The sequence below is a fragment of the Oncorhynchus keta genome, chromosome 1 (genome assembly GCF_023373465.1).
Source record: "Oncorhynchus keta strain PuntledgeMale-10-30-2019 chromosome 1, Oket_V2, whole genome shotgun sequence".
Lineage (NCBI taxonomy): Eukaryota > Metazoa > Chordata > Actinopteri > Salmoniformes > Salmonidae > Oncorhynchus > Oncorhynchus keta.
Genome location: NC_068421.1, coordinates 40,190,234 through 40,218,089, shown reverse-complemented (window position 1 = coordinate 40,218,089; position 27,856 = coordinate 40,190,234). Strand labels below are relative to the sequence as shown.

The following is a 27,856-nucleotide window of genomic DNA, read 5'->3' as shown; positions in this document are numbered from 1 at the left end:
TGTTGACATCAATAGACCAATAAGAAAGATTTCCAAACCTCCGCCAAAAACAGCTAGTTTTCAAATTTTCCATCGCCACTCAGAACACTCCCAGACAATCCTAGCAAAATTTTTGCTTGAGAAATTTCTCTTTGCTAGGAATATTTTTTGACCATTTTAATTGAAAATAATTACAGTAAGGTACTTTGTTACCCAGAAAGTATTTGATATTTAGATAAAAACGGCTACATTGGACCTTTAAATCAACTTTTTAATTCGCCCGCTTTTATACACGTCAGCCTCGGCGTGCTTGTGCAGAAGTAGAAAAGATGGCTGCTTGTGCAATACGACGAGGCTTTCTGACTACCGTCAGTAAATACAACAGGAAACACACACATAGAATATTGAGTATTCTTGAAGGGAGTAGTGGACTTGAGGCGAAGAGACCCCGGTTGCCGTGTTTAGCATGTGGACTGCCCAACATTCAGCAGACGAGGTTTATGTCGTCACGGTAAGGGCTACCTTCTAAGCTAATGCGACCTAGCTAGCTAGCCAGTTCGCCCACTGTCTTGAATGCTGCCCAATGATGCATCAATAGCAGCCACGTTGTATTCCTTCTCGCTTCCATGCGCTCTCCTCCTCTCACCTCTTTCCTTCGCTTGTGGAGTTCTATGCATGTGACCAGGCGGGGGAAAAACGGCCTACATCGTTGTCACTATATTAGCTAAAGTAACGTCATAGTCAGCATAGCTAATATAACTAACGCGTTAGTAAACACTGTACAATCATACAGTAACGTTAGTGTACATTCAGTAAGCATTTACACCGGTGGGCCCCGGTGGAAATAAATACATGTGTAATACCAACAGCTTACCTTGACTTGGAAGACTTCCAGTGTGGTGTTGGAAAGTCGCAGCCAGCTAGCTAACATAACGTCCCCCTGTTTCTGTAGGCTAAACCAGCTAGCTACATTTGCTAAGTATGTGATGATTCTCCATCATTTTGGAAGTAATGTATTTGTTAAACTATTGTCTTTCTCTCTCTTTGAGTCAACTACTCAACATTTTATGCAGTGCTAGCTAGCTGTAGCTTATGCGTTTAGTACTAGGTTAATTCTCTGATCCTTTGTTTTGACGGACAACATGTCAGTTCAGGCAGCAAGAGTTCTGATGGGCTGTAGGATGTCCTCTGGAAGTTGTCATAATTATTGTGTTAGTCCATGGTAGGGGGTGAGAACCATGAGCCTCATATGTTTGGTATTGACGTAAATGTACCCAGAGGAGGACTGAAGCAAGCTGTCCTCAGGCTACATACACCATGGCGCTACCTAACAGAGTGCTGTTGAAGCTACTGTAGACCTTCTTTACAAAATAGTATGTTTTAATCAGTTATTTGGTGGTGTGATTAAATGTAGTATAGTTTTATCTAGAAAGTATACATTTAATATTTTAGCATTTTATTTTTATGAAATTCACTAAAGAGGGTCCTCCCCATCCTACTCTGAGGAGCCTCCACTGATATACACTACCATTCAAAAGTCTGTGGTCACTTAGAAATGTCCATGTTTTCCATGAAAACATACATGAAATGAGTTGCAAAATGAATAGGAAATAGTCAAGATGTTGACAAAGTTATAAATAATGATTTTTAATTGAAATTATTGTCCTTCAAACTTTGCTTTCATTAAAGAATCCTCCATTTGTAGCAATTACAGCCTTGTAGAACTTTGGCATTGTAGTTGTCAATTTGTTGAGGTAATCTGAAGAGATTTCACCCCATGCTTCCTGAAGCACCTCCCACAAATTGGCTTGATGGGCACTTCTTGCGTACCATACGGTCAAGCTGCTCCCACAACCGCTCAAAAAGGTCCCTCGGAGTGTGGTGTCAGGAAAATAACCTCACACTCAACGTCAACAAAACTAAGGAGATGATTGTGGACTTCAGGAAACAGCAGAGGGAACACCCCCCTATCCACATCGATGGAACAGTAGTGGAGAGGGTAGCAAGTTTTAAGTTCCTCGGCATACACATCACAGACAAACTGAATTGGTCCACTCACACTGACAGCGTCGTGAAGAAGGCGCAGCAGCGCCTCTACAACCTCAGGAGGCTGAAGAAATTCGGCTTGTCACCAAAAGCACTCACAAACTTCTACAGATGCACAATCGAGAGCATCCTGGCGGGCTGTATCACCGCCTGGTACGGCAACTGCTCCGCCCTCAACCGTAAGGTTCTCCAGAGGGTAGTGAGGTCTGCACAACGCATCACCGGGGGCAAACTACCTGCCCTCCAGGACACCTACACCACACGATGTTACAGGAAGGCCATAAAGATCATCAAGGACATCAACCACCCGAGCCACTGCCTGTTCACCCCGCTATCATCCAGAAGGCGAGGTCAGTACAGGTGCATCAAAGCTGGGACCGAGAGACTGAAAAACAGCATCTATCTCAAGGCCATCAGACTGTTAAACAGCCACCACTAACATTGAGTGGCTGCTGCCAACACACTCATTGACACTGACCCAACTCCAGCCACTTTAATAATGGGAATTGATGGGAAATGATGTAAATATATCACTAGCCACTTTAAACAATGCTACCTTATATAATGTTACTTACCCTACATTATTCATCTCATATGCATATGTATATACTGTACTCTATATCATCGACTGCATCCTTATGTAATACATGTATCACTAGCCACTTTAACTATGCCACTTTGTTTACTTTGTCTACATACTCATCTCATATGTATATACTGTACTCGATACCATCTACTGTATGCTGCCCTGTACCATCACTCATTCATATATCCTTATGTACATATTCTTTATCCCCTTACACTGTGTATAAGACAGTAGTTTTGGAATTGTTAGTTAGATTACTTGTTGGTTATCACTGCATTGTCGGAACTAGAAGCACAAGCATTTCGCTACACTCGCCATTAACATCTGCTAACCATGTGTATGTGACAAATAAAATTTGATTTGATATTTGATTTGAAAGGTTGAGATCCGGTGACTGTGCTGGCCTCTCCATTATAGACAGAATACCAGCTGACTGCTTCTTCCCTAAATAGTTATTGCATAGTTTGGAGCTGTGCTTTGGGTCATTGTCTTGTTGTAGGAGGAAATTGGCTCCAATTAAGCGGCGTCCACAAGGTATGGCGTGGTGTTGCAAAATTAAGTAATAGCCTTTCTTCTTCAAGATCCCTTTTACCCTGTACAAATCTACCACTTTACCACCACCGAAGCACCCCAGACCATCAGATTGCCGACGCCATACTTGACAGATGGCATCAAGCACTCCTCCAGCATCTTTTATTTTTTTATTTTCTAATGAATGTTGTTCTTTGTGATCCGAACACCTCAAACTTAGATTTGTCTGACCAGAACACCTTTTTCCAATCTTCCTCTGTCCAGTGTCTGTGTTCTTTCGCCCATCTTAATCTTTTTTTGTTGTTGTATTGGCTAGTCTGAGATATGGCTTTTTCTTTTCAACTCTGCCTAGAATCATAAAACACGGGACGAGATGTTAATGTTATGCATCCCGGAGTCACCTCTTCACTGTTGACGTTGAGACTGGTGTTTCGCCGGCACTATTTAATGAAGCTGCCAGTTGAGGACTTATGAAGTGTCTGTCTCAAACTATACACTAATGTACTTGTCCTCTTGCTCAGTTGTGCACCGGAGCCTCCCACTCCTTCTATTCTGGTTAGAGACAGTTTGCACTATTCTGTGAAGAGGGTAGTACACAGCGTTATACGAGATCTTATTTTTTTTTGGCAATTTCTGGCATGGAATAGCCTTCATTTCTCAGAACAAGAATAGACTGGCAGGGTTTCAGAAGTCTTTATTTCTGGCCATTTTGAGCCTGTAATCAAATCTATGGTGTACTTCCGACTTTAACCATACAGTCCCAGTCAAAAGTTTGGGCACCTCATTCAAGGGTTTTTCTTTATTTTTACTATTTTTCTACATTGCAGAATAATATTTAAGACAAACTGAAATAATGCCATGTAGTAACCAAATAAATGTTAAACAAATAAAAAATATATTTTAGATTCTTCAAAGTAGCCCACTCTTGCCTTGCCAAGAGTGTACAAAGCTGTCATTCTCTCAACCAGCTTCACCTGGAATGCTTTTCCAACATTCTTGAAGGAGTTCCCACACATGCTGAGCACTTGTTGGCTTCTTTTCCCTCACTGCTTTCCAACTCATCCCAAATCATCTCAATTGGTATGGGGTTGACTGATTGTGGAGGCCAGTTCATCTAATGCAGCTCGCCATCACTGTCCTTGGTCAAATAGCTCTTAAATAAAAAATAATAAATAAATATATGCCATTTAGCAGACGCTTTTATCCAAAGCGACTTACAGTCATGTGTGCATACATTCTACGTATGGGTGGTCCCGGGGATCGAACCCACTACCCTGGCGTTACAAGCGCCATGCTCTACCAACTGAGCCACAGAAGGACCACAGCCTGAAGGTGTGTTGGGTCATTGTCCTGTTGAAAAACAAATGATAGTCCCACTAATCGCAAACCAGGTGGGATGGTGTATTGCTGCAGAATGCTATGGTAGCCATGTTGGTTAAGTGTGCCTTGAATTCTAAATGAATCACAGACCGTGTCACCAGCAAAGCACCACCACACCACCTCCACGCTTCACGGTGGGAACCACACATGCAGCGATCATCTGTTCACCTACTCTGTGTCTCACAAAGACATGGCTGTTGGAACTAAAAATCTCAACTTTGACCGATCGACCGATCAATCGGACCGGCCGATATCAAGTTTTCATAACAATCAGAAATCGGTATTTCTGGACACCTATTTGGCAGATTATTATTATTTTTTTTTTTTTACACCTTTATTTAACTAGGCAAGTCTGTTAACCCACCGTTCCTAGGCCGTCATTGAAAATAAGAATGTGTTAACAGACTTGTTCAGGGGCAGAACGACAGTTTCACCTTGTCAGCTCGGGGGATCCAGTCTTGCAACAATACAGTTAACTAGTCCAACGCAAGTGTAGCATTAAACTTACCTTGTAAAAAAACAATCAATCATAATCACTAGTTAACTACACATGGTTGATATTACTAGATATTATCTAGTGTGTCCTGCGTTGAATATAATCTGACTTGAGCATACAAGTATCGAAGTATCTTACTGAGCGGTGGTAGGCAGAAGCAGGCGCGTATACATTCATTCAAACAGCATATTTGTGCGTTTTCCCAGCAGCTCTTCGTTGTGCGTCAAGCATTGCGCTGTTTATGAATTCAAGCCTATCAACTCCAGAGATGAGGCTGGTGTAACCGAAGTGAAATGGCTAGCTAGTTAGCGCGCGCTAATAGTGTTTCAAACATCACTCGCTCTGAGCCTCCACGTAGTTGTTCCCCTTGCTCTGCATGGGTAACGCTGCTTCGATGGTGGCTGTTGTCGTTGTGTTGCTGGTTCCAGCCCAGGGAGGAGAGGGACGGTAGCTATACCGTTACACTGGCAATACTAAAGTGCCTATAAGAACATCCAATAGTCAAAAGGTTAATGAAATACAAATGGTATAGAACGAAATAGTCCTATAACTACAACCTAAAACTTCTTACCTGGGAATATTGAAGACTCGTGTTAAAAGGAACCACCAGCTTTCATGTGTTCTGAGCAAGGAACTTAAACGTTAGCTTTCTTACATAGCACATATTGCACTTTTACTTCTCCAACACTTTTGTTTTTGCATTATTTAAACCAAATTGAACATGTTTCATTATTTACTCGAGGCTAAATTGATTTTATTGATGTGTTAAAATAAGTTCATTCGGTATTGTTGTAATTGTCATTATTACAAATACATTTGAAAAAATCTGCCTTTTATTTTTATTTTATCGGTATCGGTTGTTTTGGTCCTCCAATAATCGTTATTGGCGTTGAAAAATCCTAATCGGTCGACCTCTACTCTGAACAGTTGCTGTTAAGATGTTGGTTACTTGAACTTTATTTATTTGAGCTGCAATTTCTGAGGTGCAGTTAACGCTCGGCAGCAGAGGTAATTCTGGGTCTTCCTTTCCTGTGGCGGTCCTCATGAGAGCCAGTTTCATCATAGCGCTTGATGGTTTTTGCGACTGCAGATGAAACTTTACAAGTTCTTGAAATTTTCCGAATTGACTGACCTCCATTACTTAAAGTCATGATGGACTGTCGTTTCTCTTTGGTTATTTGAGCTGTTCTTGCCATAATATGGGCTTAGCCCTATTTGGTAAGATACCATATTCTGTATACCACCCCTTCCTTGTCACAACACAACTGATTGGCTCAAACGCATGAAGAAGGAAAGATATTCCACAAATGAACTTTTAACAAGGCACACCTGTTCATTGAAATTCATTCCTACTCATGAAGCTGGTTGAGAGAATGCCAGTAGTGTGCAAAGCTGTCAAGGAAAAGGGTGGCTACTTTGAAAACTAATACAAATATTTTTGAGATTTTTACACTCTTTGGGTTACTACATGATTCCATATGTCTTCACTATTATTCTACAATGTAGAAAATAGTAAAAAATAAAGACTGAGTAGGTTGATTGCTCAACACGTGTCAAGAACTCAGCTTGGATAGAAACTTGCAGAAATGGGAAGGTTCCTAGCTATTATCTATGATGGATAGATATTTTGGGAAGAGCTACAATGATTGGCACATTGCACAAGCTCCTGTTGTCAGACAAGTCAAGTTGATTTTAGTATATCCCAACTTACAAATCAAACAGTGCCATATGTTGGCACTTTGTTGCATTTGGTAACACACAGCTTATAGATGGAACTTAACTTGCAGGCAAATCTGTGCATATTTTCAGTGTTCATAACGAGACATACATTTTCAAGTTACAAGCCATCAGACTGCTGAACACTTGAACTGGACTGACCACCTGCTCTGACTCTGCACCTTAGCACACACAAACACATACTGTACATTCATGCTACACTCACATTGTGACTGTTCCTACCAGACTCTTATTATACTGCTCAATTTATACACTTGCCCCCCTTCCCCAATACACGTGTAAATATTGGATTCAAAATTGTGCCTTCCTGTATTATACGTATGCAAAAATTGTTTATTTTATTTCTCGTTGCATTGTCGAAGGACCCTGCAAGTAAGAATTTGGTTGGATGACGTATACCATGCGTATCTCCTACATACAACTAATAAAACTTAAAACAAGTGTTGTTTTCAATATCCAGGCAAGACATGGAAACTAGCCAAAGAAAATAACAAATGTTGTGGAATGTTACTATGTGCTGCAAGTAGGGCTGTCCCTGACAAAAAAAAACAAATCTGTAGAATTGTCTAAATTTGTAAAGAGATATTTCCATATATGTGTAAATCAAATAAATGATTTATACTGAGCTTCTCTGGTGCTTTCTTAAGTACAGTTTGAACTTAAGACACAAATGACTAGAGGGAGTCCGACCGCAATTGATTTGATTGTGCCAGGCCGGGCTCAGACTGCGCTGTGTAAAATGACAGCGGTTGACTGCGTGACTATCGCCCGTTGGTCTCTCCTCCATGTTGCAGGGACCACCACAGAACAGCAACCGTGTCTGTTGCTGAAGCTGCAACATAATTACAGCCATTTCTGACTGAAAAGTGCTGTTACCGAAATCCCTCATTTGTTTAGGGAAAAACATTCCATACTCCCTCGCAAGCAAAGATGAAATACTGCTGAATTTGAGAAATTGTTTAGCCGACTTGTTGTGAGGCTTGGTGCTCACGGAATCAGTAGGCTATTTAACAAACACTCACAGGCAACAGAAGCAGGATCTGTCTTATTTCTGTAGATGTATATGGATGATTTATAAAGCCAGGCACATTTTAACATTAGACTATTGGTTATAGATCTAATTTAAGTTGGCGTTTCCTCTCCTCACCTTTCTTAGACAATGAAGGCAAGGGCTGTTTTCTTGTCTCTAACTCCGCTCCTGCCTCCACCGCATTGTTCTCAACACCAATATGCTGGTTAACTTTGCTTCTATGGACATGGCAACATAGTCTAGGAAAAGGTGCCAATTCAACAGCGCACTGATGGGTTTCAGAACCACGGACAGCAACCGCTATCCAATGTGTGAGAGTGCATTTGTTAAATATTATTTGCACCATTTGTTCATATAACCATATACAATTTCACGAGCACGTCTTAGCTTAATGGACCGTGCCATCCTCACGGCCCCAACAATGGATCAGTCCACTCAGACCGATGTCTTGTATACCATGATTTATTTTTTGTTATTGATCGCCTAAAGAAATATCGGTCAACCAACAGCCTAGACCAGTTTACTAAATGGGGTCAGCCCTAGCTGCAAGTCTGGTTGTTTTCAGACCGGTCAAAGTGGGAGTTGTAGTAGAGGTCTTCTCATGTCCTAAAAGTTGGCCCCGGGACCCGAGAGCAATCGCACCCAAACTTGAATGCACCCGACCCGTACCCTTATGGGTCCGAGCCTAGACCAGACCCAATTACATTTATCAGCCCTGTTGCTTTTCTGGTTAATGAATAGATATTTTATGTTGGCTCGGCTTTCTGTAAGTCAATAAATTAACTTTTATTAGTGTAAAATACATATGCTATAGACCCAACGACAGCGCTGTATAGCCTATCAGCTGTAGATCCATAGTCCTAATGACAATCAAACAGGACCTGACCAGGACCCGAGGGGAAAAATTAGACATTTGGACCCGGGTCTCCGGTGTTCGGGTGAACCTGTGAAGACCTCGAGTGTCGACTTACATAGACACTAAGCCACCTATCGAGGAAAAAGTGACATTGAAACACTAGTAGGAAGTTGGCAACATATTTGACCTATTTTAGCTAGTTCACTTTTTGTCTGAGTGGAAGAACGTAGAGCACTTTGGACCCATCTAAAAAAGCCTGATCTGCTGTTGATTACATAAGGGTGCAGGTTGGCTTGAGCCAGCAGAGTAATGACTCCTATTTATTTGCCTCCCTCGTGCCAAGGGAATAAATGTAGAGTGGGTGGAGGGCTTGGGTTGACATGGACCCCACGATGTTAGCAATTGGAAGACCGATCCAGCACCAGCTTGTAATTCTGTCTATACTTTATGTAAATCTTGTAATGTATTGCTGTTCTTTCTCTCTTAATGATAACCTCCATGAAATGAGGAAACATTGTTACCGATCTGACTCTCCGTTTTTAACAATGTATTTGTTCTGGTATTTCACCAGCCTGGTTGTTGATTTCTTGTCAGCCACCGTATTATAATCCAAGGGTCAACCTCTGCCAGTAATCCCCAACATAGCTGATGAACACGCAAGCCTTTGGTCAGATCTCTTCCATATCATCTGCCAATAATATGGATATTTAGAGGAGCCACGCAAAACTAAATCCCCCATCAATATCACCCCCTCTATTTGAAAAATAGATCTGTCCAAGTATGAGTGACTTGAACACAGCCAGCTGTTCACAATACCTTGTTGATATAATACTGCAAAGGGATTGACAAAGATTAGACTTGGAATTTTTGTTTGTTGAACTTTGATAAATCTAGGTGTTTTATTCAATTTGTCTGATTTTTGAGATGAAGCTTTAGTCCAAGGGGGATGACTATGAGATGACATGTCATCTCCGTGCTCATGTTGCGTATTGTGTGCACTAGGTTCCATTTCCAAGCTGCTACAACAGTTGGCTAGGTGAGACTAATGTAGTTCTACAGTGTGATGTAGAGGTCTTCTTGGCTCCAAAAAGTTGGACCCGAAGACAATCCAACCCGAACGGACCCGTTCATAATCAAAAAAAATATTTAAAATAGGGGGACCCGAGAACAATCGGACCCGACTACAACCATACCTAGACCCAACCCATACACCAACGTGTCCACGTTTACACCAAACCCAATTGGACCCGAGTGAGAATGTTTGTCAGCCAAGTTGCTGTTCTGGTTAACAAATAGGATCTGGGTCGGATCTCAGGTATTCAGGTTCGGGTGGACCCGTGAAGAACTCTAGTGTGACGTGATTTTGTTCCTGGTTGTCATAGTGTGGCCTGTGTTTTGGCAGGAACAGGCCAGAGGGGAAGGTTCTGGAGACGGTGGGAGTGTTTGAGGCGCTGAAGCAGCATGGCAAATATGAAACAGGCCAGGTAAGATGGGCAGCGTTGTGCGGTTTACCCACCCAGACCAGAACTATTGGTCCTGCCCCCTAGCCTATACTGTAGTTGCCCTTGTCACAAAGGGTGTTTCCAACCTCAAGCCTGTTTCTCCATGTTCTCTCCTCAGCTCTTCCTTCATAGTGTGTTTGGCTACAGAGGGATTGTGTTGTTCCCCTGGCACGCCCATATCTATGACCGAGACGTCATTCCTCCCATGTCTGACAGGTGCATATTACATCTTAGTTTGTTTTTAATGGTTATATATATATATATATATATATATATATATATATATATATATATATATCATTTTAAAATATATATATATTTTACACCCATGTCCCGTCCTCAGCAAGCCAGAGCCTCCTGGTTCACACGGGTCAAAAGAGGTGAAGGGGAAAACTCATACCTACTACCAGGTCCTCATCGACACGCGGGATTGCCCTCACATAGTACGTAACCTCTGAACACAACCAATGCTATGCCATTGTTCTTACCGACTAGGCCTAAATGATGACGTATACCAGACTGCCAGTCTTCTAGTTGTTTCTCCTGTTGTGTTGACAGTCTCAGAGGTCTCAGACAGAAGCAGTGACGTTCCTGGCGAACCATGACGACAGCAGAGCCCTCTATGCCATCCCAGGTAAACAACACATGATCCGCTGCTCCCTGTGTAGTAAATGGCTACGTGCTTTGATATCTTTTCAAACGGACCATTTGAATTTTCCCACCACCCACAAAAATGCATTGAGTTCTTATCAGGAAATGGTACTGTCCGTGTGCGAATAATCTTGGCTGCCACGTGATTTTGTATAACTAACCTAGTTACTTCTTTGTACTATTTCTGTCACTGTCATCCTCCTGACTGACTGGGCATTTTGCCTGGCTGTCAATGTGTGTGTTTCAGGTCTGGACTATGTGAGTCATGAAGACATCCTCCCCTACAACTCCACAGAGCAGGTCCCCATCCAGCACGAGCTGTTTGAGCGCTTCCTCATGTTCAACCCTGACAAAAGTAAGCGCCAGCCACTCGCTGCTTTCCACTTTCCATGTGTCATTTCATTGTACAGCATAGTACACACTGAGTGTACAAAACATTAAGGACACCTTCCTTATATTGAGTTGCACCCCCCTTTGCCCTCAGAACAGCCCCTGTTGTTCGTGGTGTTGAAAGCGTTCCACATGGATGCTGGCCCATGTTGACTCCAATGATTCCCACAGTTGTCAAGTTGTCTGGATGTCCTTTGGGTGGTGCACCATTCTTGATACACAAGAGAAACGGTTGAGCGTGAAAAATCCAGTAGCGTTGCAGTTCTTGACACAAACCGGTGCGCCTGGTACCTACTGTAATACCCTGTTGAAAGACACTTAAATCTTTTGTCATGCCTATTCACCCTCTGAATGGCACACATACACAACAAAAATCATTCTTTAACCTGTCTCCTCCCCTTCATATACACGGATTGATGTGGATTTAAGAAGTGACATCAATAAGGGATCATAGCTTTCACCTGGTCAGTCTGTCATGGATAAGAGCCAGTGTCCTTTGTTTTCTACACTCTGTACATTTCCAGCCATTTTTTGGAACATTCACAAATTCCAACTTCTTCCAACTTAAACATTCAGTAGTACTATAAAGTGTTCAAAGATTTTTTTTTAATTCACAGGTACTGTAAAGTATACAATATATCCAGTTACTTTGTGGGCATTCACGTGTGTGTAACAACTGTGTAAACTGAGTATCCTGTGTGTCCAGCCACCCAAGCTCCCCCGTTCAGTGCGAGGGACACTCTGAAGGCATGGCAGGAGAAGAACCATCCCTGGCTGGAGCTGTCTGACGTGCACAGAGAGACGACTGAGAACATCAGGGTCACCGTCATCCCCTTCTACATGGGCATGAGGGTAAGGATGATGTCGCTGTTTGGACTATGAGGCTCTTTCTCAAAAATCTGCCCTCCTTGTAGCTTCTTCTTATTTGTTATTTTGTGATATCCAATTGGTAGTTAGTCTTGTCCCATCGCTGCAAATCGCGTACTGACTCAGGAGAGGCGAAGGTCAAGATCCATGCGTCCTCCGAAACACGATCCCGCCAAGCCGCACTTGACCTTCACACACTGCCCACTTAATCCGGAAGCCACCAGCACCAATGAGTTGGAGGAAACACCGTACAACTGGCGAGTGAGGTCAGCTTGCAGGCGCCCGGCCCACCACAAGGATTCACTAGAACGTGATGGGACAAGGACATCCCAGACGGCCAAACCCTCCCCTAACCCGGACAACGCTGGGCCAATTGTGCGCCACCTCATGGGTCTCCTGGTCGCGGCCGGCTGCGACACAGCCCGGGATTCAACCCGGGTCTGTAGTGACGCTTTTAGCGCTGCAGTGCCTTAGACCACTACGCCACTCGGGAGCTCCCCTTGCAGCTTCTTTTTTAGTGCTCTGATCTGAAAGAACTGACCAGGTTCTTCCACCATATTGTTTTCACCTAAAGTCTTTTTCAATCAGTGCAGGTGACTGGGAGGACAGGTTAAGACATTGAGAGAGCCTCTGTTTTTAATTGTCAGTTGCTATCAAATAAATATTATACAAGGTACTATGAGCTCTTTCCATAACTCAACCCTTTCAATAATGTTCTGCTCGTCCCTGAGTCCTCCCACTCTGTCGTGTGATACTTATGATGATCTTGAATCTGCCCGAGCACAAAAAATAAATACAGTATTTTCTTTCTCAGGATGCTCAAAATTCTCATGTGTACTGGGTAAGTAGCATTTACTTTTTACAATTCCCTGAAAAAGGACAAATAATTAGAACTTTTACCAATATATGATGTAGGTCTATCCAGTCAAGGGTACGAATGTAGACTGTAAGAACGGCAACATAATGTGTACCCGATGCTTATATGGCGTGTGTCAGTGGCGGTACTGCATCCGCCTGGAGAACATGGGCAGTGAGGTGGTGCAACTGAGGGAGAGACACTGGAGGATCTTCAGCCTGTCAGGCACCCTGGAGACGGTCCGAGGCCGGGGGGTCGTAGGTCGGGTCAGTAGTACAACCGCCACCACACAACGGAATTACAAACTCTCAATGCCTGTGTTTGAACCTTACTAAATGCCAAAACACTTAATTCCTCTGTCCTTGTATCCTCAATTCCTCTCTGAGCTCATTGGCTGAGAGGATCTATGGTCAGAGGAAGCATGTATTTGACACAGCCACTCATACAGTATGTTACTTCCACGACTGAGTCGAGGCTATAACCTATGGTTTTTGTCTCCAGGAGCCAGTCTTGTCCAAAGAGCAGCCAGCCTTCCAGTACAGCAGCCATGTTTCCCTTCAAGCACCCAGTGGACACATGTGGTAACTACTTCTACACAGAGTAACATGACGTTGGAGCTGCATTATTAACATGAGTTAAGAGTATTGCAGCAGACACAGCAGTACCTGAAATGCAGGTTTATGGATGTTCTGGTCTGAGAATTACTTAATAAACTCTTTTTTTTTTCTATTTGAACCTGGTCCTTGCCCGTGAACATAAGCTGGGGAAACATTAAAATATTAATTGACGTTTGAGTGAATCTTGCACAGATTTACAAGCAAGTAATCAAACGATCGAAAACAGACGGAAACGCAAGAGTAACTCAAGCTTTCCAATATCAAAAAAATAACATCAACCTTTCTCCCATTTTAGTACAGAGGTGTGATGGTCAAGATTCTAATGATGCTCTCTCTGTGCAGGGGGACGTTCCGCATCGAAAGGACGGACGGCTCCCACTTTGATGTTCGCATCCCCCCGTTCTCCCTGGAGAGCAACAAGGACGACAAGGCTCCCCCTGCTGGCTACACCTTCTGAAGCAACGCAGCAGCAGGGCCACGTCCCTCAGCGCAGTCGAACAGCCAAGCCATCCTTAGGAACGGATCAAAACCCTTCCTCTGCTACTTTTCCTCATTTGAGATTAAGAAACATATTTAATCGAGCACATTGAAGTTAGATTTTCAATGAAAGGGGACAAAACATGTCCTACCAACACTGTTGTAGCTAATGACAACTTCAGCTTTTTAGTGGAAAGGAGAAGGACAAGCGATCCGTCACAGAGGTTGTTGATTGAGATCGTTCTGCGTAGGCAGAATGGCTCGGTGAGCACTGATGGTATTAGCTTGTATTGTTATGAGTGGGAATAAAATATGCCAATTGTTTCTTTCAGCTGTATTTGCTTGACCCAGAGGTAGACGTCTGAAGCCAGTCTCCCTTGTATTTTATTGGTGTTTTTTAAGTAGCTCAAATTAGCGGACCCGGTGGGAAACCATTTGGAAGGACTTTACTAAATCCAAATAGAACGTGTCCAATAGTAGCCCTACTCTTTAAGAGTCTTCAGTCAAGTCTAGACCTCATGTTGCTCTCTGATCTATAGTGTTCTGCAAATTCCTCTGAGTGTTTGGCTTGTCTGTCACTTCTGTGAGCCTCCGGGATGGGGCCTGTGGTGAAACTTAGAAAAGGGAAAGAACCTGTGGCCGTGTCTCAAATGGCACCCTATTCCCTATAAAGTGCACGGGCCCTGGTCAAAGTGGTGCACTGTATAGGGAATAGGTTGCGGTTTGGGATGAAACCTTTGAATGTAATAAGAAAGTGAATACAGGAGAAATAGTGACCCACATTGATGTTACCAACTGTAGGTTTGGCTGATGTGAGGGCTGGGTTCAGAAGGGTGCAAATGGTCTGTTTCAGATAGAAATGTCATGCATAGAGCAGACATGGTTCCTCATTCTACATGAGAGAATCATGTCTGTTCCACACAATGCATTTATCGGAACATTTCATGTTGCACCCTACTGAATTTCACCATGGTGAGGAAGGTGGTGTCTGGGAGACTGACTGGCTGTGATGCTGTCCTAGTCTGTAGTGTCCATCCCTTGAGTCAGTTCTGTGGGTTGAAGTCTCAAACTTAGATTTTGCCTTGTTAAAGGAGCAAACTAACGTTTGGATGGGTGTTGTGAAATTACTGTCTAATGATTGAATGATGATCTGTAAAATAAAGTTGTAAAGAGAAATAAACATCCATTTCAAAGAGATTGTCCATTTGCTGATTGAGACCCGTGACTGTGTTAGTCTACCCCAGGTTTTTATTTTTTACTTGGTGCACGTTTTTGTTTTTTGCCCGAGCACTACACAGCTGATTCAAATAATCAACTACTCATCAAGCTTTGAAAAGTGGAATAAGTTGAATAGTGATGAGGCAAAAACCAAAACGTGCAAGGACAGAGTTGGGGAAATGCTGGTCTATCCTTGCAGGAGAGTGGGGCATTCGGCTGACGCTGCAGCTGAGAGAGCTGTGCGCACTCAGCGTGTTAGGATAGCACAAGGTCATTACGTCCCCCCTCCCCCACCCCTCTTGCTGTTCATCGAGAACTCATGTCAGAAATCTAGTTCCATAGTAACCAGTGGCAATCACTCGGATTTGAGTTTGAAGTCATCATGGGTCGACACAATGAAAGTTAAATTAATAGTTTCTAATGCATTTGAGTAGGGCAACCAGCTCAGCTGACGTATCACACATACTGTTGCTATACTTGTAGTTGCTTTCAAGGGAAGGTTCGAGTATACAGCTGGTGAATATTATTAGATTATGCTGAAGCACACTGCTCGACCAAACCCCTACAAACATGCCCCTATCTTTCCTGTTGTATCTGACCTGTAATTTTGTTCTTGCGCATCTCAATCATTATTGTGAGATCCGTTTTAATGACTGAACATGACATGACAATGTCATTTGATAATCAATATACTATAATTTTTACTCCCATTTCAAATCTAACTGATGACAGTGAGTATATTATTTTTAAATCTGAGAAATAGTCTAACATATTTACAGAAAAAAATACTATAGTTTAATATTACACTATAATGCTATAAAACAACACTGGCCCTAAAATAAAGTATGTCAATCCACGCCGCCAACACCAGAGGTCAATATAATGCAATTCAATGATTTGCACTTCCCGTGAACAGTCCAATGCAGCAGATTTATGTCATTTGAAATACTGCAATTACGAGACTAAAAGTTGCTGTTGAACTCGTTTTTGCAATGTGGTTAACGTACAAGCCAAGGTCATATTATCTACGTATTTGCATGTCATAGTACTGTGTTATTGAAGTGTTATTATAGGTTATTGTAGACTGCCTCTAAATTAGCCTACCCAATCCCCATTCACCGTTCAGAAGAAAAGGCAAAGGATGTTGACTTAGCTATAGTCCTTGCGATATCCTCTTAGCAGGACGTATTTGTAGTGGGGAGCAGTCTGCCCAACCCATTCTCAGTGCGAGGACTTGAGGAGAGAAGCGCTGTACACACCGCGCCTGCTCTGGTCGGCTCCTCCGACAGTGCGCAGCCTATATTCAGTCCCAACAAGAGACACCTTCAACCAGGTCGCGGACTCTACCTCGGCCACCGCCGAGGCCGTTCTAACAGGACGTGCTTCGAAGAGCGAATCATAGAATATAGGAACAACGAAGCCAATATCTTGCCAAGGAAAAGGTTGACATCACGTGTGAATGATTTGGAGAGGCAGAGGGGAATAAACAAACGGAGCAGATAAAGATGTAAACATTACCATGTCCTGTCTCCATCGCCACCACCACATACGTTTAGCTTCCCCTTCTTTTTCTGCACAGACGCAGAATGCGTGGCATTGTTGATTAAAAGGGAAGAGGAAGAGGAATCCAATGTGGACGGGAGGAGAGGAGGCACGCGCAACACTGACAGTCACATCAATTTAGTAGCGGCCCTTCAGAGGATAACTGTTCATATTTGAAGGACAGAAATGAAGTCGTCTCCAGGATAGCGCTGTGAGCGAATGCATCCGACCAGCAGTTTGCTGGCGATCTGCGGGACTGCTGCTCCCCTTATTTGCGGCCATGCTGCGGGAATCATCCTCCGAGCACTTCCCGACTTGAGGGGCTTTTACCAGCCGATTGTTAAAACAGTGCAGTCGTTAAAATGATTTCGTTGTCAAGAAGACGGATAACCCCAAGGCTTTTTTGCAACGTTTGTTTCATATTTTGCTAAAGAAACCTGCGCAGAGATAGGTGATCATATTTCACTTAGCTCTTTAGCTCTGCCAATTTTATCCTAACAAAATTCTGTGGAAAACATTTAATTATTTATAGGCTATGTTCCGCGAATTACATAACAAAAGTTTTGGGTTGTGTTCCGGGTTGAGTGCGTGTCTGTTTGTGTTTATAGTAGCACACGTAGCAGCCAATTCGCTCAAGCTTATTGTGCGAATTAGACATTTTATTCAAATCTGAACGCATGTGTTGGAGGTTGTTTCCCCAACTGGTATTGCACTCTTAACAGCTGGACAGTGCACCATTCACTAGAGGACAGGTGTGTTGTCCAACTGGTCAGGTGGGGAACGAACCCAGAGGTCCTACCCACTTTAAGGCCTCTTGACTTCGTGTACAAGGTTTTAATGTTTAGTTAAAAAGAAATATTTTTATGCAAGTCAGCCTTGCGTGACTGCCTGGGGGAGCAAGTCATTTCTTACAGCAGATTCTAACATCCAAACATGGGCACCAAACAGACCAAAGGTGTTGGGGGCCAAGAGGCTGGGCCCAGCCCACAGCACGGGTGGAAACGGACCCCTACCAAGGAGAGGGGTGACCTCTTCACCTCCTTCATGTTGAGGTCAGGGGACCGGCTGAGTCGTGGAGGGTCCCCTCCGCCCTACCAGCGCCGGATAGGCATGATCCAGGAGATGATGCTGATGGCCAAGCAAGGCAAACAGGACAAGGCCACAGAGATGCTGCAGACACTCCGGCAGGTATGTGTGTGTGTGTTTATATGTAAGTGTGTGTGTGTGTGTGTGTGTGTGTGTGTGTGTGTGTGTGTGTGTGTGTGCGTTTATGTGCGTGTTCTTGACTGTGTGTGTGTGTGTTTGTTTGTGCACCTGTGTGCTCGTGTTCATGTGTGTGTGTTTGCCTGTGTGTGCGTGTATTTGTGTGTGTGCATGTGCATGCACAGGTGTGTTTAATCTACTATAACCCCAAATCCCATGTCAGTTCACTGCAAATCCTAGTCTGAGTCTAGATTACATCAACTCTGATAGAAGTCCTTCACTAGGCCAGGAAGACACAGCTGGGAGGGAGGTGAGCTTCAGAGGACAGAGGAGGTGAGCTTCAGAGGACAGGGGAGGGTAGACAGATGGACTGATGCAGAGACAGACAGATGGACTGATGCAGAGACAGACAGATGGACTGATGCAGAGACAGACATATGGACTGATGCAGAGACAGACATATGGACTGATGCAGAGACAGACATATGGACTGATGCAGAGACAGACAGATGGACTGATGCAGAGACAGACAGATGGACCATCTGCCCCAGCACACAGGGACAGATAACTCGAGGGACTGGCTGTCTGAGTGAGGAGAGGATGTGAATACTAAGGACTGGGCAGAGGCAGAGACAGACAGATGGACTGAGGCAGAGACAGACAGATGGACTGATGCAGAGACAGACATATGGACTGATGCAGAGACAGACAGATGGACTGATGCAGAGACAGACAGATGGACTGATGCAGAGACAGACAGATGGACTGATGCAGAGACAGACAGATGGACTGAGGCAGAGACAGACAGATGGACTGAGGCAGAGACAGACAGATGGACTGAGGCAGAGACAGACAGATGGACTGAGGCAGAGACAGACAGATGGACTGAGGCAGAGACAGACAGATGGACTGAGGCAGAGACAGACAGATGGACTGATGCTGAGACAGGTAGAGAGGTGTGGTCATCAGAAAGCTGGTTGTGTGTTCTCTCAATTAGTTTGTGATTAGCTCGACCACTGACACACTGACACCATCTGCCCCAGCACACTTCACTTTAAGGGACTAACATAACTCGAGGGACTGGCTGTCTGAGTGAGGAGAGGATGTGAATACTAAGGAAGACCAACTCAAACTACACCTCCATTCTATGTCACTCCAGGGTTGTTTTCACTAGGCACGAAAATGAAGAAAATAGGAAGAAACGGGGAGGTGTGACCTGAACTTGTCCAATATGAAACAGTCCAATATGAAGTGTTTTTCTACGGTGTGCCCTGATGAATAGGACCCAGCATTTGAATACAGTCAAATGACCAAAGGATGTTAGATCAATTTAGATAGACATACATTTACACCAACAGCTATCTACAGTATCTGCTGTTGTTGTAATACCATAACAAGCAGATGAGATGCATCCTGCAACTCTCCCGTGTCCCGCACCTCCTTTCCCCCACTGTCCATGGTTTTTGTGAGAAAGTATAACTCATCCTGGGCTGTGACATGTTGTTGAAACAGATGCCCAGAGGCTCGTCTCGCCTTCACTGCTGCTGTAATTAGAGGAGTGGCAACAATTTATGGCACCTCCGTGATGCCATTCAGCCTGGCTCGATCGGCCTGTGGGAGGATGGAGAGAGAGGAGGAAAGAGAGGTGAGGAAAGGAGGGAGAGAGGTGAGGAAAGGAGGGAGAGAGAGGAGGAAAGGAGGGAGAGAGAGGAGGAAAGGAGGGAGAGAGGAGGAAAGGAGGGAGAGGATGAAACAAGGGGGGGAGTGGAGGAAATGAGGGGAAGAGAGGAGAAAGGAGAGAGATGAGGAAAGGAAGGAAAGAGAGAGAGGGGAAGGGGGTAGAGTGGATTAAAGAATAGCTAGAGAGGAGAAAAGAGGGAGGGAGGGAGGAAGGGAGGGAGGGAGGGAGGGAGTTTGGAACAAGAGCTACTCCTACTAATGTATTTTTACCTCATAACATTTATCTCCAGACCAAATTGAGAACGATAACTTAACTATGCATGCAACTTTGCGATGTAGTTTAGGCCCACATGAAGCTATATCCACCAGATCTATACACTTTATATTGAATATCGGACATGATTTCATCAATTGGTTCATTCCTTTTGTTGATATCACTCTCAAGGGTTATCGATTTTCATTACTAGGTATAATTTGTTACGATCAAATTAGTCTGTCATATTGTCACATTCCCTGTATACATTTTGAGCTTAGCCAAAATAGAAGCCTGGACATAGAGGCTATGTTCCAATCAATCCATCCATGTAGTATCCATTCTTAAAGGATGGAGGTTCCAGGCGCCGGCTGTGGAAGCTTACATCTTAAGGGTTATCCTGTGGGTCATAGTGGTGAGGTCAGACAATCCTCACCCTTTAATTTTTTCCATTATTTTACCAGGTAAGTTGACTGAGAACACGTTCTCATTTACAGCAACGACCTGGGGAATAGTTACAGGGGAGAGGAGGGGGGATGAATGAGCCAATTATTAGGTGACCGTGATGGTTTGAGGGCCAGATTGGGAATTTAGCCAGGATATTGGGGTTAACACCCTTACTCTTACAACAAGTTCCATGGGATCTTTAATGACCTCAGAGTCAGGACACCCGTTTAACGTCCCATCCGAAAGACGGCACCCTAGACAGGGCAGTGTCCCCAATCACTGCCCTGGGGCATTGGGATATTTCTTAGACCAGAAGAAAGAGTGCCTCCTACTGGCCCTCCAACACCACTTCCATCAGCACCTGGTCACCCATCCAGGAACTGACCAGTACCAACCCTGCTTAGCTTCGGAAGCAAGCCAGCAGTGGTATGCAGGGTGGTATGCTGCTGGCTTAATGTTGTTTGCTGCCCTCATTGATCGTGTCCCCGCTTATAAATATCTTGTCATCTGGATGGACAAAAAGCTATCTTTCAAAAAGCGTGTTGATGAGTTAGAAATGAAGAACTAAAATAAGCTTCCTCTTTAGGAACAAGTCTAGCAGAAAACATATAATTCAATCAACATTCATTCCGCTTATTGACCATACCTTGACGAGTTTAATAAAGGTTAAATCATAAGTCAAATATTGACTATGGCAATACAGTCTATGTGAATGCAGCTGCCACTGTATTGAAGCCATTGGCTGCAGTTCATCATAGCGCCTTGTGCTTTATTACGGGCGATAGGTTCCGTACGCATCATTGCATTTTGTATCGGAAAGTAGCCCGGCCCTCTTTGAAGTCTCCTATATCGATGCATTGAGCTCTTTTTGGCTATAAAGCCCTCTTGCATAAACGTCCACCATACCTTACCCCATTGTTAACCTTCAGATGTATAAGTTACCTGACCCAGACTCAGGGATGGCTAACCCGGAGATCCCTTCTTTCTCTAACGAGTTAAGTAAATCTGCTTTGAGTTTTTTTGCACCTCATGTGGAATGATACCCACAATTCCTTAAATATGTATAGTGTAATTGATGTGTTTATAGATATGTATAGTGTAATTGATGTGTTTATAGATATGTATAGTGTAATTGATGTGTTTATAGATATGTATAGTGTAATTGATGTGTATATAGATATGTATAGTGTAATTGATGTGTATATAGATATGTATAGTGTAATTGATGTGTTTATAGATATGTATAGTGTAATTGATGTGTTTATAGATATGTATAGTGTAATTGATGTGTTTATAGATATGTATAGTGTAATTGATGTGTATATAGATATGTATAGTGTAATTGATGTGTATATAGATATGTATAGTGTAATTGATGTGTTTATAGATATGTATAGTGTAATTGATATAGATGTATATAATTGATGTGTTTATAGATATGTATAGTGTAATTGATTTGTATATAGATATGTATAGTGTAATTGATGTGTATATAGATATGTATAGTGTAATTGATGTGTATATAGATATGTATAGTGTAATTGATGTGTTTATAGATATGTATAGTGTAATTGATGTGTTTATAGATATGTATAGTGTAATTGATGTGTTTATAGATATGTATAGTGTAATTGATGTGTTTATAGATATGTATAGTGTAATTGATGTGTTTATTGGTGTGTTCTGCGAAAGAGACTGGTCTCAGCATGACTCCCTGCTTAAATGTTTAGAAAAATCCCTGTTGGTTGTTGTTCTGAGATCAGAGCCTCTGTTTACAAAGCATCTCATAGTAGGAGTGCTGATCGAGAATCAGTTTTGTATTTTCGACCAGACTGAATTAGATTATATGGACAGGGGGGATCTGATTCTAGATCAGCACTCCTACTCTGAGACACTTTGTAAGTTTAGGCACTGGCTGAGCTTAGCTGAGATGAGGCCAGGGAGAGACAAACAGTGTATTATCATGTCATTATCAATCTTCCAGCTCTGGCTCTGCACTCTCAGAAAAAAATTGTTCCAAAACGGTTCCTCGGCTGTCCCCATAGGAGAACCCTTTTTGGTTCTCGATAGAACTCTTTTGGGTACCTTTTTTTTCTCAGAGTGCAGAGGGTTCTCCTAAGGGGACAGCCAAAAAACCTATTTAGGTTTGAGATATCTCCTTTTTTTCTAAGAGTTTGGCCCTCAGTTTCAACACACACCTGCACCACTTAGGTGATAATTCCCTCGAAGCCGGAGTTTGGAGGATATATTGGCACGGGTGTTGTTAGGCCCGAGACGAAGTCCAACCGTGCCAATATATTCTCCAAACACCGGCTTTGGGGGCATTATCACTTTTACACAACGGGTTACCAACATATTCAAATAATGATTGACATATTTTTGATAAAAAACACTTTTTATGAATTTATTTATACTGTTTCATCCTTCCGTGAGATATAGTCCCGACATAAATCTAGGGTTGCTACCCAAGCCGGCTAGTCGTTCGTTCTATTGGTTCGGTTGCCAGAGATGCGACCCTATCGTTAAGTATTTTTGTTCTGTATCTATGGATGCGACCAAGTCGTTTGTTCTAAGTTATCTACTGCCATACTGGCTGGCAACATTCTTATCCCTTTGCTTGCTAGCTAGCCAACTACGGCTAACTTACAGTCACGTCAAACAGTGCAGACAGAATAACAGCAAAGTAGCTGCATTTGCGTTTGTTTAAGCTGTTTTCTAGTGACATTTATTTGGAGACATCCATGACAAGGAGCTAAATGAGGTGCGATTTCGCCTGGTATAGAAAATGTGCTCACTCATCAGGACACTGTTGTTCAGAGGAGCTAGCCAACAACACAGCTAACACAATCACTTCAAACTGAAGCTGGAAAGACTGCATCTCGCTACATTTCGTTTAGTTTGACCTATATTCTATTGACATTCCTTGCTATATATATCCGTAAAAATGATGCCAGCTGATTCATGATTTCGAATGGCTGAGAAAAGCTCTCTGCCTTTCTGTCTCGTTCCGACACGTTCATTACTATGGGACAGCTGGAGATCGAATTTCTACATTGAAACAATGTTGCAAAGTGTCAGTGAAAAAGTCAGAAAGGTTTATACAAATCTCTGAGTATACAAATCATGCCCTGAGTCCACACAGCAACAGGTTGATTAGAAACTAAACTTTTAGTTCTGATACTGTTTGTCCTGCTAGTTGATTTGGGGGTAGACAGGGAGAGTGCCTGTTCTTCGAAAAAGACGGACAGACTGAGAGAAGCATCTCAGTTCTCTGGCAACCAGGTGCACCCCGTTGTTGCCCGGATACCATGAAAATTCACATTAAATGGGAATTGATGAATGAAGGGGCAGCTCTATTAACACCTAATGTATCCGAAAAAGTCTTCATTTCTCCTCCTGAGTCCATATTCAGTTTTTTTTTTTTAACATGGAGCACACTGCTTTGATGTTGAATGTGGCTGATTTATGTGGGAGGAATACTCCCGGATAAATTGAAAGACAATTATTGTCCTCACAACCCTCCCACTCACGGCCGCCATCATCACCAGCACTTTACAGTTCAAATAATTTTGGGACATGAGTTGTCATAGTCATTCATTTTTAATAACAGACTACTGACATAAAAAAAATGCAAGGCCTTTTCTTTACTAGAGGATATTGCTCCTCAAGTCGTTTATTTTTCCTGTCCTTTCTCTCTCTCCACCTCAAAGTGTCGTTCTGCCTTCACTATGTTGTCTTTACCTTGGCTCGAACCACCGCCCCTATCCCCCGCCAATTAGTGACCAATCTGGAACTGCTGTGTCCTGAAGATAACACTCAGAGATGGCAGATACATTTCCATTGAGAGGTAATCTATTTGCATAGCGGCTTGATTTCTCGAAGCTCGCTCGCCGGGCACGGGGAGAATTGGATCCCTCATGTCCTGTGACTCATCCAGCTGTCACGAACACATACACATGTTAGGGAACCTATAGGCAAATTGAAAGTCTTTGCATGAGTTGACAAAGACTTCCTGTGTCTGATGGAAAAGCTTCAGGCTTCTGACATACAGCAAGCACAGTCTCTTCCCAGGTGCCGAAATCTACTAGCTGTTAGTATTTGAGTCAACAGCAGATTTAAGTGTTACGTTTGCTTTAGCAGTGGTGCATTTGTGAGTGTTGACACTTCTGCTCATCCCACCTCTGAGTACAAGTCAATAAGGATGTGTGCTTGTGTCCTGTATGTCCGTCAGTCACTGTCACATAAACTAATGCAATGTTGATATATTATGCAGGAGATTAATTATGTGTATTATGTAGAGTTTGCCCTGACAACGTGGTATAACCTAGGAAAAACCCAGGGCCTGAGTTATAGGCGATAAGTAGGAAGCAGGAGTTTTTCCTGGTCCGGGTCACATGGTTGGTGAAAACCGTTGTTGTAACCCGGTTCCACATCTCTCCTGTCTCTCTCTCTCTCTGTGTGTGTGGGGATGGAGTCCACATCTCTCTCTCTCTCTCTCTCTCTCTCTCTCTCTCTCTCTCTCTGTGTGTAGGACTTGGGGATGGAGTCCACATCTCTCTCTCTCTCTCTCTCTCTCTGTGTGTAGGACTTGGGGATGGAGTCTCTCTCTCTCTGTGTGTAGGACTTGGGGATGGAGTCTACATCTCTCTCTCTCTCTCTCTCTGTGTGTAGGACTTGGGGATGGAGTCCACATCTCTCTCTCTCTCTCTCTCTCTCTCTCTCTCTCTCTCTCTCTCTCTCTCTCTGTGTGAAGGACTTGGGGATGGAGTCCACATCTCTCTCTCTCTCTCTCTGTGTGAAGGACTTGGGGATGGAGTCCACATCTCTCTCTCTCTGTCTGTGTGTGTAGGACTTGGGGATGGAGTCCACATCTCTCTCTCTCTGTCTGTGTGTGTAGGACTTGGGGATGGAGTCCACATCTCTCTCTCTCTCTCTCTCTCTGTGTGTAGGACTTGGGGATGGAGTCCACGTCTCTGGATGACGTGCTGTACCGCTACGCCAGCTTCAGGAACCTGGTGGACCCCATCACCCACGACCTCGTCATCAGCCTGGCCAGATACATCCAGTGCCCCCCCAAGACAGGCCCGGTAGGACACCGAAACACTCCATGCGCACATCAACGTGTTAACTCAACACGTGCACACGCGGACACACACGTACGTGAGCACACACACATATATACATACGCACACGCGCATGTGAAGTGCGTTGAGACCCAGTAAAAAGCGCATGTAAACGCAATGTATTATTGATCCATTATTACATGCTACTCACAGATACGCTGCCCCATCACAATATTACCTCTCTGCCTGATTTACTTCAGTGTGTTGGTGCAATGAGACCAGATCCTATCCTCCAGTCTTTGGCCGGGAAATGAGGTTATAAATGTGCTCGAAGTGTGGTTGTGTATGTAATGGTGTGCATCTCGGTGTGTGTATATCATATTCGTGTGTGTGTGTCTGAGAGAGAGAGAGAGAGAGAGAGAGAGATACACTATATATACAAAGTACACCCCTTCAAATTAGTGGATATGGGGGCTTCGTGAAATCACCAATGCCAAGCGTTGGCTGGAGTAGTGTAAAGCTCACCTCCTTTGGACTCTGGAGCAGTGGAAATCTAGGTTTGGCAGATGCCAGGAGAACGCCACCTGCCCCAATGCATATAGTGCCATCTCTAAAGTTTGGTGGAGTAGGAATAATGGTCTGGTGCTGTTTTTCGTGGTTCTTGGCCAATCTGTAACTCCAGATACCTAAACCTGCTGTGTCCTGAAGATAACACTCAGAGATGGCAGATACATTTCCATTGAGGGGTAATCTATTTGCATAGCTGCTTGAGTTCTTAAAGCTCGCCGGGCACGGGGAGAATTGGATCCCTCATGTCCTGTGACTCATCCAGCTGTCACGAACACATACACATGTTATTCGATGATTAAATTTCTCTAAAACAGGTTATAGGCTACATGTGCACCACCAAGTCAGAACAGTAGGTGAGATTAAGAGTTGAAAATAGACCAAATTATTAGGGTGAGGCACATGGGCTACTAACAGCTTACTACACAACATACACTTAGTATTACTTTCTTAGCTACAGTATACAGTGCCTTCGGAAACTATTCAGACCCCTTGACTTTTTCCACATTTTGTTACGTTACAGCCTTATTCTAAAATGGATTAAATAAAATAAAAAATCCTATGTTTTTGCAAATTAAAACAGAAATAGCTGATTTACATAAGTATTCAGACCCTTTGCTATGAGACTCGAAATTGAGCTCTGGTGCATCCTGTTTCCATTGATCATCCTTGAGATATTTTCACAACTTGATTGGAGTCCACAAGTGGTAAATTCAATTGATTGGACATGATTTGGAAAGACACACATTTGTCTATATAAGGTTCCACAGTTGACAGTGCATGTCAGCGCAAAAACCAAGCCATGAGGTCGAAGGAATTGTCCGTAGAGCTCCAAGACAGGATTGTGTCGAGGCACAGATCTGGGGAAGGGTACCAAAAAATGTCTGCAGCATTGAAGGCCCCCAAGAACACAGTGGCCTCCATCATTCTTAAATGGAAGATGTTTGGAACCATCAAAACTCTTCCTTGTGCTGGCCACCTGGCCAAACTGAGCAATCGGGGGAGAAGGGCCTTGGTCAGGGAGGTGACAAAAAACCTGATGGTCACTCTGGTCACTCTCTAGTGTTCCTCTGTCGAGTTGGGAGAACCTTCCAGAAGGACAGCCATCTCTGCCGCACTACACCAATCAAGGCCTTTATGGTAGAGTGGCCAGACGGAAGCCACTCCTCAGTAAAAGGCACATGCCAGCCCGTTTTGAGTTTGCCAAAAGGCACCTAAAGGATTCTCAGACCATGAGAAACAAGATTCTCTGGTCTGATGAAACTAAGATGGAACTCTTTGTCCTGAATGCCAAGCGTCACGTATGGAGGAAACCTGGCACCATGCCTACGGTGAAGCATGGTGTTTGCAGCATCATGCTGTGGGGATGTTTTTCAGCGACAGGGACTGGGAGACTAGTCAGGATCGAGGCAAAGATGAACGGAGCAAAGTACAGAGAGATCCTTGATGAAAACCTGCTCCAGAGCGCTCAGGGCCTCAGACCGGGGCGAAGGTTCCCCTTCCAACAGGACCACGCCCCTAAGCACACAGCCAAGACAACGCAGGCGTGGCTTCGGGACAAGTCTGTGAATGTCCTTGAATGGCCCAGCCAGAGCATGGACTTGAACCCGATCGAACATCTCAGGAGAGACCTGAAAATAACTGTGCAGCAACGCACCACATCCAACCTGACAGAGCTTGAGAGGAAGTGCACAGAAGAATGGGAGATATTCCCCAAATACAGGTATGCCAAGCTTGTAACATCATACCCAAGAAGACTCAATGCTGTAGTCGCTGCCAAAGGTGCTTCAACAAAGTACTGAGTAAAGGGTCTGAATACGTATGTAAATGTGATATTTCAGTTTCAACATTTTTTATAAATTAGCAATAATTACTAAAAACC

The 27,856-nt window shown here is 43.5% G+C and overlaps 2 protein-coding genes across 4 annotated transcripts in view; both read left to right on the top strand.

Moving 5' to 3' along the window:
* The first annotated feature begins 64 nt into the window (after nt 1-64).
* Nucleotides 65-15,196, top strand: LOC118384988 (polymerase delta-interacting protein 2-like). Of its 2 annotated transcripts, none has more exons than XM_052524747.1 (11): nt 65-490; nt 10,044-10,125; nt 10,262-10,359; nt 10,487-10,586; nt 10,702-10,777; nt 11,042-11,149; nt 11,891-12,036; nt 12,866-12,892; nt 13,048-13,173; nt 13,409-13,488; nt 13,867-15,196. In XM_052524747.1, the coding sequence occupies exons 1-11, from the start codon at nt 309-311 to the stop codon at nt 13,979-13,981; spliced, it is 1,140 nt and encodes a 379-aa protein (XP_052380707.1). In that variant the 5' UTR covers nt 65-308; the 3' UTR covers nt 13,982-15,196. The 2 variants fall into 2 exon arrangements, with proteins under 2 accessions (XP_052380707.1, XP_052380714.1); XM_052524754.1 differs by having other exon boundaries at nt 67-490; nt 10,050-10,125.
* Nucleotides 15,197-16,363: 1,167 nt separating this feature from the next.
* Nucleotides 16,364-27,856, top strand: part of LOC118384978 (leucine-rich repeat-containing protein 75A-like) — a 29,355-nt gene continuing 17,862 nt past the window's right edge. Inside the window, exons 1-3 of one of the 2 annotated variants that reach the window (XM_035771728.2) lie at nt 16,368-17,212; nt 17,710-17,949; nt 25,294-25,431. In XM_035771728.2, the coding sequence (XP_035627621.1) occupies nt 17,806-17,949; nt 25,294-25,431 (282 nt within the window). In that variant the 5' untranslated portion in view covers nt 16,368-17,212; nt 17,710-17,805. Of the gene's footprint in view, nt 17,950-25,293; nt 25,432-27,856 lie in introns of both variants that reach the window. The other variant, XM_035771719.2, reaches the window with a different exon arrangement.

Bases quoted from the DNA above. Each gene is read 5' to 3' on its own strand.
- LOC118384988 (XM_052524747.1), top strand. From the start codon at position 309: ATGGCTGCTTGTGCAATACGACGAGGCTTTCTGACTACCGTCAGTAAA. The intron at 10,126-10,261 runs GTAAGATGGGCA...TTCTCTCCTCAG, and splicing joins GCAAATATGAAACAGGCCAG to CTCTTCCTTCATAGTGTGTT. The intron at 10,778-11,041 runs GTAAACAACACA...TGTGTGTTTCAG, and splicing joins AGCCCTCTATGCCATCCCAG to GTCTGGACTATGTGAGTCAT.